The sequence below is a fragment of the Choloepus didactylus genome, chromosome 7 (assembly GCF_015220235.1).
Source record: "Choloepus didactylus isolate mChoDid1 chromosome 7, mChoDid1.pri, whole genome shotgun sequence".
Lineage (NCBI taxonomy): Eukaryota > Metazoa > Chordata > Mammalia > Pilosa > Megalonychidae > Choloepus > Choloepus didactylus.
The window spans coordinates 107,319,613-107,334,820 of NC_051313.1; the positions used below are offsets into that span (position 1 = coordinate 107,319,613).

A 15,208-nucleotide genomic window follows, 5' to 3' on the forward strand; every position below is an offset into this window, starting at 1 on the left:
ATGTCACCAAAGCTAATCTTTGCCATAGACGTTAAATGAGAGCAAGTGATTAGATCCCTCTTTTTCTAAGAAATTTTATTGAAAATAGTATACTATTAAATGAAAAAAGTAGCACAGGATGATCTCAATTTAGTTTTTATATACCTCCTTCCCTCACCCATATGTAGGAAAAAAAAAAAAATTAAAACATACATATTTACACCAAAATGTTTAAGGCGATTATGTCTAGATGGTAGGCTTACAAGTCATGTATTTTCTTCTTTGTAATTGTCTGTTTCTTTTAAGTTTTCTATAAAGCACAGGTATTATTTTTAGAAAAATGCCTACACATGTTATTTTTTAAATACATAGAAGAGAAGCTGCCTAAAAAAAGTCTGGCCAGAGCCCAATGGAAAACTGATGGTCCCCAGGAGATGAATCAGTGGCACCGTAAGTGTTTCCTAGGGTCATTACAAAAGGGGGCTGTATGGGACTTATAAAAGTGTAATTGTTACTTTCAAGCTCACTAAATTTGTTAAGGTTACTAAGCTTAAGTAATTCCAAAATAAACACATTATTCTTTGGTTTCCAATACTGTCTTCAGTTAAAGTCTGTTATAGTTAGGTTCAAAAACATTAAGAGCATCCTTCACTGAAACTCTTGCTTGGGGACCCAGAATATAACCCTTATACCATGGGAAAAATGAGTTTAAGGATACCCAACATAAATACACACTTGATGGCAGCTCCATTTCCTAGTCCAACATTCTGCAATATGATCTCTATAATAGTAAAGATGTGGTTCAATCACCAAAACATTTGCAAGCAACAAGATTCCATGGTGACTCTCTAATCTCTATATTGCCCACTAGCATTAAGTTTTATCAGTGAACCTTCTTTATATTAATGAGGTCCAGATCCAAGTGAGTTTTGATAAGTGTCTGCATCTATCAGTTACCATCGGATTGCATCCCTGCAAAGCAAGCTAAGTAGCAAGCAAATATTAGCCTAATTTCATGAAAGCAAATAACTATTCAAAAAAAAAAAAATTATGAACTCATTGGCAATGACTCTGTAGTATTAACCAACTGGTTATGCATTAACCTTAGAAGAAACTCCTAACAAAGCTCATACAAACTGTAGTCTCCTAGTCTTCTAAAGCCCAAAAATCTCTCCAAGAACAGTAATGTACTAACAAAAAAGTGCTGAGAGCACTTTTCATCTGTCTAAGACAGGAAGTGAAACACACAAATGGCATGAAACAAATTCAACTCACTGTTGAGGCACAACAGAAGCAAGAAGGTTGAACCAAGGAGAAATCTGGTCCAGCTCTTAGAATTCTTGATAGACAACCAAGAAATCTGTCCACATCTTCACGGCAGAGAGCAGAACTTGGGAAAAGAGTTTCCAAAGTTCTACAAACTCCTTTCCTACACCTCATACCACCCACCCCACCCTGACAAACACACACACACACACACACACACACACACACACACACACACACAGGCACATAAGCATAAACCTGCTAAGATAACACAACATACAATCCTATGCACAGAATTGCCCACTCACTTAATCCTTACCCTATGTTTTCACTTTTTAAAATGGTAAGGGAATTTTCTTACTGTGTAAAAATATCTGACTCTATTAATGAAAATCACTGGGGAAATGGGATCCAGTGTAGTCAATTTTGCTGAAATATAACCATTCAGTAAAGCCATGGGTCCTCTCAGAGTTCTACAAATACACTGTGAATGATTTTGAATGCATTATCTGTGTTCTTCAAGTTATTTTATTTCTAAGAAGTCAGTATTACATAATATTTCTTGATTAAGCTGACTGTGCTAGTAAAATAAGGAGAGTGGTATTACTTCTGAACCTAGTTTCCACCTCTTGGAAAAGCCTTTCCATTTTTATAGCAAACATGACAAAATCTACTTTTCAGCCAAATTTCCTCAACACAGCAGTTTAGATACTATTTCAAACATTATTAAATTTAATAGCAGGCCTAAATTCAAACTTCTCATTTCACTTTTGCACCTACTGGAAATTATTTCACTCAAAATAATTATGTCTTCAGACAACTTCCTATTTCCATTTAAAGTGGAAACAAATTAGAACACTTCAAATTCTCTTTGCACTTCCCAAATACAGTAATGACTCATTTACCTGGAATCATCAAAAATGAGGTTCTCCACATTAAGCATTTTCCAGATAACTGAAGTCCACAAGAACTGAGAGCTCGTCTGCTTTGTTCACTGTTGTACCACCCCAGGGCCCACAGCAGTGTCTAGCACATAACAGATGCTCAGTAATTTTCACTGAAAGCGTGCATAAATACAGTACTTAGGCTCTTCTATTTTCAACCATTTGATGAAAAGTTTTCTAAAATGAATTTAAATCATCCTTTCTTTTTAAGAAAATATAACATCAAACCAAAATTAAGCCTTCCTTATTAATTTGGGGTCTCACTATAAACAGCACTCACTCTAATCTCCTATCATACACCTGTAAGGCCCTGAGAAGTTATCAAAATACCCAGCACTTTTTGACATCATATTAAAATGGCCTCAGCATGCTGTGCTTTCTAACTTTTGCTTTTCTAACTTTAGCTGACATTTCTGTGTTGGCTGCTCCCTGCCTTATTTTACACACAAATGTCTGGCAAAGTTCTAAAATTCATTCTGCCTCCAAAGCAAAATAAAATACAGGGACTTGGTTACAATTCAGAAGTCTTTCCCACTTACTTCTGATCTGTGACTACATTCTGATTCTATTTATTTAAAAGACTCCTTGCATCCCCACCACATTCCACATAAAATCTGCGATGGTTCTATTAGTTTTAAATGATTATCTTAAGGATTTTCATCTACGTTCTAAGTTTCAAATATTACTATGGGAGGGGATCAAGAGTAATGGCTCAAGGAGTAGCTCCAATACAAACCTCAGGGCATATTTTTTTAATCCATTTGGGAGACACCAACCACGACAAAGCTGGATTTCATCTTGCTTGATAGGCTGTGATAGGACCATAATTTAGATTCACTGATCCAAAGTTCATGGCAGCAAAAATCAAATATACTGGCAGCCATGGTGAACTGGGCTTGCACAAAAAAGCATATCTCTCTGAACCTAAGAGTGGAGAGGATAATTTAAGTATAGCATTTAGTTTATACAATATAACTGGAATTCCTTCTCCACAACAAACTGAATAATATTTATAATTCAGCAATCAGCCGAAATGATGAAAGAATTACCACAATTGAAATAAAATATTTATGTATTTCAAACCCATAGAACGTGTCTTCAAAAGCTAAAATAAGCTAAGAAAAACCTAGTTCTGAATTAGGGATGGATACAAATAAAATGGATTTGTTTGTTTGGGTCTTGGGCATTTCTTTTCTTCTTTAGAAAGATTTAATGAACTTTCATTTTAAATAAGTGTAGTTTACTAAATTAAAAGATTTGATCAAGTATTCTTTAAAAGTTACTAGTAACTAGTAAAAGTAAACAATAAAGTTATCCAAGAATCAAGAAAAAAAAATCACTTTAGACTATTTTGTGAATATTCTTTCAAAATCACCAATCCTTCAACATAAATAGTTCAGCGGAAGATTTCAGTTCCTGGTACTAAACTGAACAAAGAGAACCACATGTTTTTAATAGTTGCTCATAAACAACCCAAATAAAACTCCAAAAGAACAGTGGTCGTTCTTTCTGTATTCTTCCCTTCAAAGCTCACAAGACCAATTCAATATAGAACTAAAAATTACTGTACTTTATGGCACTACTCACTTTGTGACACATTTATTTGCTGTCATGAAAGTTAGTGCCTCAACAAAATAAATGAGATTTAGGGAAAACTTTTTTTTTTTAAACAGCACAAAATATCCTTGCCATCTGAGGCAGAAAGAGTTTACCCACCTCAAATAAGAAACTTTAAGACTAAGTAAGAAATCTAAGTATTTATATATAAATGTTACCAGGAAGCTTTCCAAATAGCTTTCCAATCAAGTGTGATGCTGACTTTAGATCAGAAATATACCGCTAAACACCATTTATAAGAAATGAAGCCTACACAATACAAAATACAGCTTACAATTTAACCACTGATGCTCTGCTTTCCCCAACTTTAACTCTGCATTAAAACACAGAGCAACAGCACACCCTGCTGGGAGCTAGTAAGTGTACAACTAGTGAAACCAGCAGCACTGGATCAGTCAGATTTCACCCAAGATGAGAATTTGACTTCAGAAAGAAATCAAATTTCCCACCAACCAATAAAAGAGGCTCACAGGCATTAGCTATCAGGTGCCAACACACATGCTCTTAAACGTAAAGCTAAGACAGGATAATTTACAAGTTAGAAGATACTGCTTTTCTCCTGAACATTTCCCCAGCCCCACATGGTCTCAACCTCCCCGCACAACTGATTTTAGTATTCCTGATTTTAACTGTAAATAAAAATAGTTTCTACCTGCTTTCTCTGAAAGAGAAACTGGAAATCACATAAAAGAGGAAATTAGGGCCATTTTCTGCCTGTGACTGCCTAAAGCACCCTATTTCCTTCCCATCCCATTTTGGCTTCAGAAATATCCCTGAAGACCACCACTAAGAATCCAGAAGTCAGTCTGGTGGTCTGTGAACCACAATTTACATGCCATTGGCAAAATGCCACACAGATTCTGGAACTCAAAACATTCAGACGATATTAAGAAACCACATGCCATGAAACTGTAACTAGTACATTTCAATGTTTTCAGAGACTTGAAAAATCATGGAAGTCAGAGTCTAGGTAATGCAGTATAGCCTTTTCTCTGAAACTTAAATTTACAGGAATCAGAAAATGGGCAGAAATGCAACATGGTTTTGTAAATTTGCTTTCTTGGCTATAGAAGGAAAATTCCTTGACACCAGTGAGGTCTCTCCTTTGAGAAAAAAGGCTATTCTAGTATTGGACTACATAGTTCTGAGTTACTAGTATTAACTTCTTAGCTCCTTGCTCCCACACCTAAAAGGTTCTGATTGACCTGTGGTCAATTCGGAGGATATCCTGCAGTTATGAGAGCCAACAAATTCTGAAAAACCAATGAACAAGGCCAAGGCAGATCAAACACTTCAGTGGAGTTTTCCTTAAAAATGGCAAAGGCAGTAATTACCTCGGGTCTATTTTTCTGAAGACGTCTCCAGTGGAATTATTTGGTTTAGTTATGTTGTTTGGTTATGGTTCATTATTTCAATCAAGGTACATTTAAATTAGAATTGTAAAAGAATACCAACCTCAAGCCTCTTTTCCAGTGATTCAATTCTGTCCTTTTTGCTAGCTAGGTTGGCCCGTGTGTAGCGGCTCTGCCCAGGAAGATATAAGACTTGACTGTAGCATTCTTCCCACACCTGGTTATAAGCTTCACTTGAGAGTTCTCCGTGGCTCATTCCTTGTTTTACCACTTCCATCTCCTGGACCAGAACATCCTGGGCCTGTTTACAATAATAATTTCAGTAAGTTTGAGTACCACAAATACTTGCCAACACCAGAGAACTAAAAGGCACTAGTTTTTCCTCCTTTCTTGGGTAAAGGCATTTTGGTTGTTTGGTTTTTGGAAGTGGTGGGGCGGGGGAGTAGTCACAAACTAAGCAAAATGATTTAAGAAGCCTGTAAGTCAATGCAGACTGATTAAAATAAATCTAGGGCAGGAACATGTTGGAAGCCATGTAGTTATTTCAGGTTATCTGTTTTTTTTTATTCCTTTGTTTTGGTTTTGTTTGAAATGTGCTTTTACTGTTTGTTTTTAAATTTTTTTATAAAGTTAAAAAAACAACGAATGAGTGTCAAAAAAAGTAAATGAACAATGGGGGGAGAAGGGGAATGGAATGTTTTGAATGTTCTTTTTAATTTGTATTTTTATTTTATTTTTTGGAGAATGAAAATGCTCCAAGATTGTGGTGATGAATGCACAATTATATGATGATACTATGAACAACTAATTATATACTTTGGAGGATTGTATGTTATGTGAATATATTGCAATAAAATTGCATTTTAAAAAAAAGAAGTAAAATAAAGCCAACCATCCAGGTTTCCCCCAATAAAATAAATATCCTTTGCCTTCACTCACTATAATAGCAGCTTCCATTGGTCAGGTATCTACTATGTTCCAGAAACTAGGTTTGTAAGTTTTACCTACATTATTCCCCATCATGACAACCACCTTACAAAGGAGGCAATATCAGCTGCATATTAAAGCTGATAACAATAAGGATCAGAGAGATTAATGTGTTCAAGACCACACCACTAGTAAGGAGACAAGGCAGATCACACCAAAGCTAAACAACATCAATGCTTGGGTGTGTTCCTTCCACTCTACCATTCCACTTTATACTCGGGACCTCTCAGGATCCCATGATGTGTAACTACCACTTTTTGGACACATGTGCCTTTTTTCTCATTCTGAAGGAAGGCCTCCAACACCACCAGAGAATAAGATTAGGCGCACAAATCAAATAATGATGGCCATAGTTCAATACAATTAGTTTTTATTCACTGAAGAAACAGTTTAAGATGACAGAATGAAGGGTGGAGTTGGACAGGCATGGGTTGACCCACAGCTTCACCATTTAAGCAACTGTCTGAATGTTTCATTTCTCTGAGCTCATTTCTCATCTGTAAAATGGGACAATACCTACCTGACATATTTGTTATTAGAATTAAGTGATACATATATGTAGAGAGCCTAGTCCAACACCAGACACACAGAACTCCATAAGCATACCACGTAACCTTTTCTAGCCCTTCACTTCACGGCTTGTGAAAAAACCTCCTGCACCCTATAGAAGGCTTTCAATCTTTTTAATAATGTTGGAAAATAAACACAGACCAAAATATCAAGACAAATGACCAAAGCACAAAAATTGAACAAAATAACGGAAAAGCATATCTACAGAAGACCCAGAGAGAGAATGGATACTTGTAAACAATACTTTAGTGGAGATAATGGAAACAAAGCAATTTTAGCATACTTAGAGAAAATCTACCATTTTATTATTAGAGAAATGGTATTCCATTCTGAAACTGTAGGGTAAAAATTTACAAGTTTAGCTCTTGTAATCATTAAAAGAGTATACAGGCTAAGTTACCTTTAAAGTGTTCATAAAGAATCTGCTTCAAATTCTTTCTGGAAAAAGGAGGAATGTAAGTAGATAAATAAAACAGAGGAGAATATTTAAACTACTTTGCAATGGTTTAATAAAATTCCAAAGCACCACTTATAATTATTTTCAAACATCTGACTAGAATGTATTCCCTTTAGAACCTCTATAAGCAACAATGTTATCCATGTTTCAGGTTTCCATATATGCTGTATTTCCTAAGTTATTTCTTTCCAATGTCATTTTCACTTTAAAAAGAGAACTGTGCAAGTACCAAGTTCATAGCCTAATTCTTAATCCCAATTCAGTGATTTGGTGTTTTGCCACAGAGAAGGCATTCAACAGATATCGGTTTCTCTAATTCACTTAGTAAAGGAGTTACTCAGAAACCAGGTACACGTTGTTGAAAGAAAAATCTAAACCCTCCTTCTATTCTTTGCCTTCTAAAAACACTATAATATTACTCAGGCAAGAAAGAAAATGGAAAGTAAGAAAAAGAAAAAGAGAGAGAACTCAGGAGAGGCGAAGAATCTTGTTTGTTTTCTCCCAAAAGTATGCAGCAGTCCATTCCAAGTCCATGGGTCTATCATTGCCCCTCAGAGCTAAAGGATTAAAACTAAGCTAAAAGACATCTCCAAATCTGACAACTCTCTGAGCAAAAGGGAAAGAGAAGAGAGAAGAGTGGTGGAAAATAAGTGAGAGTACTAGGTACGAAAGAGTGTGTCCTGGCTTAGTGTCTTTTCCCATCCCAGCAAGCATTACGCCTTTAAATTAACTATGCTCCTGGAATAGACCAAGCACACTCTCCCTGTATGAAGGCTTCCCAAACAAATGAACAGAACGGCAACTGAAGAAAGAACAGTTTTAAGCTAATGACCACCCTGCTTTCAACTACGAAACCAGGGAGGGGGAAATAGTCTCAGGGGAATAAATACAGTAAAAAAAAAAAAAAATTCCCTTCTTTGAATAGGTGAAAGGTTTAATCTATAAATGTTTTAAATATATTCCTGCCTTTTTCACATTAGGCTAAATAAGTGAGGTTTCATCATTAAAGACCTTCAAAACTCAACAACAAAAAGACAAACAAACCAATTAAAAGGCAAAGGACTTGAACAGACATTTCTCCAAGGAAGATCTACAAATGGCCAGTAAGCACATGAAAAGATGCTCAACATCACTGGCCATTAGAGAAATGCATATCAAAACCACGATAAAAGAGGGAAAAGAAATGAAACAAAATAAAGTTTCAGTGGCTGAGAGATCTCAGAGTTGCGAGTTCAATATAGAGGTTTATTCTTACACATTATCTATGTATTTCTTTTTAGTTTCTAGTTTATTAGAATAGCTAGAAAGAAATACCTGACACTGTTGAACAGTAATCCAGCAGACTTGATTCTTGATAATTGTTTAATTATATAGCTTTTATTGTGTGATCCTGTGATAGTGAAAACCTACTGACTGACACTCCCTTTAACCAGTGTATGGGCACATGAGTAATAAAATTCTTAAAAATATATACAAATAATAGGGGGGGTCTAGGGACATGGGATGATTTGGATGTTCTTTTTTATTTCTTTTTTTCTTTCTTTTGTTTTTTTCCTTTATTTTGGAGTAATGAAAATGTTCTAAAATTGATTGTGGCAATGAATGCACAACTCTATGGTGATACTGTGAGCCACTTATTGTATACTTTGGATGGATTATATGGTATATGAGTGTATCCCAATAAAATTGCATTTAAAAAAACCACAACGAGATCTACTTCACACCCTGAAGAATGGCTTTAAAAAAAAAAAAAAGAAAGAAAGAAAGAAAAAGAAAAAGAAGAACTAGCAAGGATGCAGAGAAGTAGAAACCCACTTATCCTGTTGGTGGGAATGTAAAATATGGTGCACAGCTGCTATGAAAAACAGTTTGGCAGTTCCTCAAAATGTTAAACACAAAACTACCATATGATCCAACAATCCCACTTCTAGGTATATACCCAAAAGAATTGAAAGCAGGGACCTGGACAGATATTTCTACACCAATGTTCATAGCATATTCACAATAGCCAAAAGGTACAAGCAATCCAAATGTCCATACACATACAATGGAATATTACTTAGCCCTAAAAATGAATGGAGTTCTGACATACCACTACATTGATGAACCTTGAAGACACCATGTTCAGTGAAATAAGTCAGACACAAAGGGACAGATATTGTATGATTCTACTCATATGAAATAGCTAGAATATGCAAATACATACAGACAAAAAGTAGAATACAGATTACCAAGGGCAAGGTGGGGAGGGAAAATGGGGCAATGCATAATGGTTGTGTAGGGTTTCTGTTTGGGATGATGGAAAAGTTCTGGTAATGGATTGTGCTGAGGGTAGCACAACATTGTGAAAGAGATTGATCCCACTCAATGGTAAGCATGGGAGTGGATGAGATGAGTAAGTTTATGCTGTATATACTTCCACAACTTACAAAACAAGAGCAACTAAAAAGACAATGACAGTTAAATGCAGTACATGATCCTGAACTGGATCTAACAATGGAGGAGAAAAGGCCCAAACGAACATTATTGGGACAAATGAAAAATGGGGAATATAGACTGTAAGCTTTATATCAATGTTAAATTTCTTGAACTTGATAACTGCACTTAAGGTGATTATGTAAGTGAATATCCTTATTTTTAGGAAATGTATATCAAAGTACTGTGTGTTCAAGGAGCAGGATGTATGTATACAATCTACTATCAAATGCTTAGAAAATTGATAAGATAAAGAAACTGTAAGATAAGACAGACGGATAGATAGAATGATACGGAAAATGTGGCAAAATGTTAAAACTGGTGGACCTGGTATCTGGGTGGTTTGTTGGAGGTTCTCTGTGTGGGTTTTGTATTACTTTTCTAACTGTCCTGTAAGTCTGAAATTATCTCAAAATTTTTAAAAGAAGGGGGGGCATTATATTCAGAGATGACAGAGGTGAAGAATACAGAAAATGACAATTGTGGCAAATGTCAACCCACGAAACAAAAACACTTTTCCACCACAGCAGGTTTTTATCTGACAAAGGTCTATGCAGGGAAGGGGATTTAAAGCATGTCCTTCTCAGGACCCTTAATATGAACACTTATCTCCTAACCATATACTTCAGTTGTTTCTGATTATCAGCGTGGAAAAATAAGTTAATGTTTGTCTATGACAACAGCATTTAACACATACTTAAATCTCAAGAAGAAATATTCCTACTCAATCATACCTTTTTCAGTTCTTCCTTGGAGAACTTTTCATAAGGATTATGTTCCAAATAGGCAATGTGCTCTGAATTATTGGTACCAAAACCTACAGTTTTCCCCTTTTTATTTCCAGATGGTTCATAAGGGTGATGTAGAAGATCATAGTGAAGCATTGTGATCATTTCTTTTTTAATCAGTTCTTCACTTTTCTGTAAATCTGTTAGAGGTGGTTCGACATTTAAAGGTCTTAAAATAGTTTCATTTACCTAAAATTTTAAAACAAGTACAATTATCAAACATATCACTGCAATATACTGATGTTATTACTTGTGCTAACATGAATGAAATAGCAAATTTTGCACTTTCAAAAGCAATTTCCTTTTTTTTCCTTCTAAATTCCTATTTGTACCAGTGCAACATTTTTAAGATTGGATTTGAGAATGCTGATTAAATTTTCAAAGATTTACTACATTCCAGAAAGTAGATAGAATTTTGTTTTATAGTCTTCGTGACTGATAATAAAACCCACATAAAAAGAAAGTTAAAACTTCCCAAAACAGACTTTCTAATACTTACTTCTGACGGTCTTGGCAGATCTTTCTGAACAGCTTTGTGCATTCGTTTCATTTCCTTTACACGCTCTGCATCTCGTATGGCCTAAGAAAATGATTTTTATATCCATTATTGGAGCTATACAGGATTTGACACATCTCAATAAAGTTGAAAACACTAATCTATAAGATCATGTATGTTCAAGCAGCTAAAGCTGTAGAAATCTGTTTTAAGTTTGTAGAAAGGAAGTTAAGGCAACAAAGATTAACTAGTCTATTCATTCTCTCATTACAACAATAGCTAAGAACTTCCAATATCTAGAGCATTCTCCAAATTTAGATGGTAAGGGAAAGGAGTTCATCCATCAGACAATCATTATTTTCTTGTCTAAATGGGATCCTAAACTTAGAGACTCTTGATCACTCTTCCTGACATACAACCCCCTTCCTTTTCACACCCAAAACTACTAACTTTGGATTCAAATATCCAGCCAATAGATATGTTGTTAAACAATTCTTAAATTATGTATACTATGGAATGTAACACTTAAAATTTCATGCCATTTCTGAAGGACTTCTGTAACTCAAAGTAGCTGAGAGAACTAAACCCAAAAATGTATTATCCCACGTTACCCACCAAAAAGTTCATTCACATGGTTTCCCCTCTGAAATAAGATTTTTCTACCAATGCCATTCTCATTCCAATCCCTTGCGATTAAAGCTTCCTAAAATCATCCTGAAATATATGGCAGCATGACTTAGTGAAAGGGGTTAAATGACCTCAGTTCTAGTTCAGGATGATCAATTCATGGCACTCCCAGCCATGAGACCTGGGAAAGTTAACTTAATTCATTTGAGCCTGTTTTCTCATTTCTAAATTGGACCCTTATCCTATTTACATCACTGGGTTATTATTAGGTACAAATACAAACTGTAAAATGCTAGTTCAAGGTGTTATTAATATTAGTTCTGATACTTCTCTCAAAATTTCAAAATCTACATTTTTTATTAGTTTACAATGACCTAAACTCATTTACCCTAACCAATCCAAGAAGTATTTAATTTTAAGACTGGCAGGTATAACTTGGCAGGTGAAATCACTGCCCTCCCGCCTACGTGGGATCTGACACCCAGGGGAGTAAATCTCCCTGACAACATGCAATATGACTCCCGGGGAGGAATCTAGATCCAGCATCATGGAATGGAGAACATTTTCTTGACCAAAAGGGGGATGTGAAAGGAAATGAAGTAAGTTTCAGTAGCAGAGAGATTCCAAAAGGAGCTGAGAGGTCACACTGGTGGGCACTCTTACGCAATATAGACAACCCTTTTTAGTCTCTAATGAATGGGAATAGCTAGCAGTAAATACCTGACACTATCAAACTACAATCCAGAACCCTTGAATCTTGAAGACAATTACATAAAAATGTAGTTTATGAGGGATTACAATATGACTAGGAAAGCCATATGGACCACACTCCCCTTTGTCCAGTGTATGGATGGATGAGTAGAAAAATGGGGGCAAAAAAAAAAAAAGGGCACCTAGTGTTCTTTTTTACTTTAATTGTTCTTTTTCACTTTAATTTTTATTCTAATTATTTTTGTGTGAGTGGTAATGTTCAAAAATTAATTTTGGTGATGGACAGACAACTATATGGTGGTATTATGAACGACTGTACACTTTGTATGACTGTATGGTATATGACTATATCTCAATAAAATTGAATTATTAAAAAAATTAATTTTGGTGATGAATGCACAACTATATAATGGTACTGTGAACAACTGAATGTACACTTTGTATGACTGCATGGTATGTGAATATATCTCAATAAAATTGAACTTAACAAAAAAAAGACTGGCCGGTAACATCTTTTCTTAGCTAGGGTGAAAAGCAATGTTTAAAAAGACTACTTGTGTGTATGAATTTGACAGAGGGTATTCGCTAAATGCATACACATTTTAAGAATGTCCATCAAGATATCGTGAGTATATTCTTAATTATGTGAGTGTATATTAATAATTACATAATTTACTTTAGTATAACTTTTTTTAATACTGAAAAAAACTTTTAAGTAGACTTTCAGACATTTAATAGCTTTCTTCAATCTTCAAGCCAAATTCACACTTTTGTTTGCCACAGTTACCCACCTGCTTTCTTGCATCCACATCAGCAGCATCTTCAATGTAAGTATCATCGATTTCACGGTCTTCCAGCTCCTTCTCAGCATTTTCTGGTAGAACAATTTCAAAGTCATTCTTAGGGGCAGGAAGGCCCAACAACCCTAAACGGAGATGTTCACGGGATTCTCGTTCCTGTAAAGAAGAATTGGTCCTTATGAATTCATACACATTACATATTTAGCCAATGTTCTATGAATATAAGAGTTTCTTTTAAAAAAAATTAGCCTAATATTAATTCTAGAAAAGCAATTCCTAATTTCAGACCTGAGACCAGTTTTTATGTTTAATTTCAATCTCCCTTTCTTCCCTACATTAAAATCAATCAAAAACTTTTGACGTGATCAATGAAGATACTCTGGAATTTTCTAATACAATGTCCAGGAATTACCTCTGTAGGTGTAGAAAAAATATCCTCTAGGAGATTACATTTTCATTTGAAGGAATATATTTCAGATACTGAAATTTAATAGCAAATGAAAAGGACAAGTTCAAAAGACCATTTGTTCTTAGATTAATAAAACAATCTGAAAGACATATGAACTTGCGTGTATGTTTTAAAGAAAAAAAATCACATGTAAGCCAAAGAAAATTCCCGAGTCCACAGTTCCCAAAGGAATTTGCCTGGTATCCAAAGTCTCCCCCAAAACATCCTCAGCTCACCTCTACAGCCTCACATTTCCGACTGCTCCATTAGATGTGTGCCAGGTGTGCGCACCAGATGAGTTGCTATGCCCACAACATGTTCCATGCTTGCTTATGTTATGGCCTCCACTGGAACAGCCCCCATCCTCCTTTTGCATACCTTCTCAATGGAGGCTTTCCTGATACCCACACAACAAACGTGATTTTCCTTTCTCTGACCACTCTAAACATGTTTGCTTTACTATAAGGGCTTTTTTTCCTTCTATATAAATTAATTTTGGATTTGGGTTAGTACTGCCAGTCTTCCCAGGGTATAAACTTCTCTAAGAAAAAGGACATCTTAACTTTAAATCCCCTGAGGTGTCCAGACCCAAACTTTGCATACATTACATTCTTAATTTGTTTAATTCTTAAGTAACCACTCAGAGGTGGCATTAGCTGATAACAATTTGGGCATTAAAAAATTAAAAACTAATTAAATCTATACAGGAAGATAGAAGAATTAACTTGCAAACTGAAGACAGGACAAAATCACTGGAACTCATTAAAATAAAAATTCACAATGATTTTCTGTGGCATGAAACCATAAGGCCCAATAAAAGCAATAATTCAGGCAGAAGCAAGAACTGTAACTTTTATAACTGGCTATCTACATCACCTTGCAAAATATACTAAAGAAAACTTCACTGAGATCAAACATCAAACTCACTTGGCTTTGAGATCTAGACTGTCTTTTAAAGGTAAAGCAACAGAAATTCAAGACTCAAAATATAATTTATGAGGCATACAAAGCAGAAATAAAAAGAAAAAATTAAAATAATTGTATCATTCTTTCAAGAAAACAAAGTTAAGATAAGTAAATGATAAGGGAAAAAAGAGTATTACAAAGGGAATTGACTTTACCATCTGCTTCACATAAGAGGGATCACTGTAGTCTGCCATTCCATCTTCTGGATTAATGTTTAACTTGTCTCGAAGAGGAGTTCTACCCGGGGTGGAGTTAATAACTGGTTTGGGAGTTGTCCCACTCCGGGGCGTCAGCCCTTCAGTTCCATGAGGAGTCCTAAAAAGACAAATACAAATTAATAAAAGTGTATATTTGGACTGTGCTTTCAAATGTCTTCCACATAAATTACTTCACAAGGAAAGTAGACAATAATATAGAAATAAAGATTCCAGAAATTCTGTTTCTCTATCTGGTTATAAGATCTCTAAGTTAAAATGAAAGTTTAGTCCAGCAATCTTAGCATTTACACTTTAAGCACAGTATTTTTATTTTAATGACTTCAAATAAAGTCATTTCATTTTACATTTTCTTGCCTTTCTTGCCTAGCCACCAGACATCATTTCAGCCTTTTCCTGATGTGTCAGGGTGGGTAAGTGCATAGAGTATATTACAGTGGGCAGGGCAATCTATCATCACATTCAATAACTTCAGACGATTCTTTGAGTTCAACGTCTTCACTTTGTCTC

At 35.2% G+C, this 15,208-nt stretch overlaps 1 protein-coding gene across 1 annotated transcript in view; it reads right to left on the reverse strand.

The window, feature by feature from the left end:
* The window catches only part of CDC5L (cell division cycle 5 like), a 56,225-nt gene that overhangs the window by 8,962 nt on the left and 32,055 nt on the right, over positions 1-15,208 (reverse strand). Inside the window, exons 10-14 of the mRNA XM_037843569.1 lie at positions 14,639-14,798; positions 13,061-13,225; positions 10,935-11,015; positions 10,382-10,624; positions 5,262-5,459 (exon numbers count right to left, since the gene is read on the reverse strand). Of these exons, the coding sequence (XP_037699497.1) occupies positions 5,262-5,459; positions 10,382-10,624; positions 10,935-11,015; positions 13,061-13,225; positions 14,639-14,798 (847 nt within the window). The remainder of the gene's footprint in view (positions 1-5,261; positions 5,460-10,381; positions 10,625-10,934; positions 11,016-13,060; positions 13,226-14,638; positions 14,799-15,208) is intronic.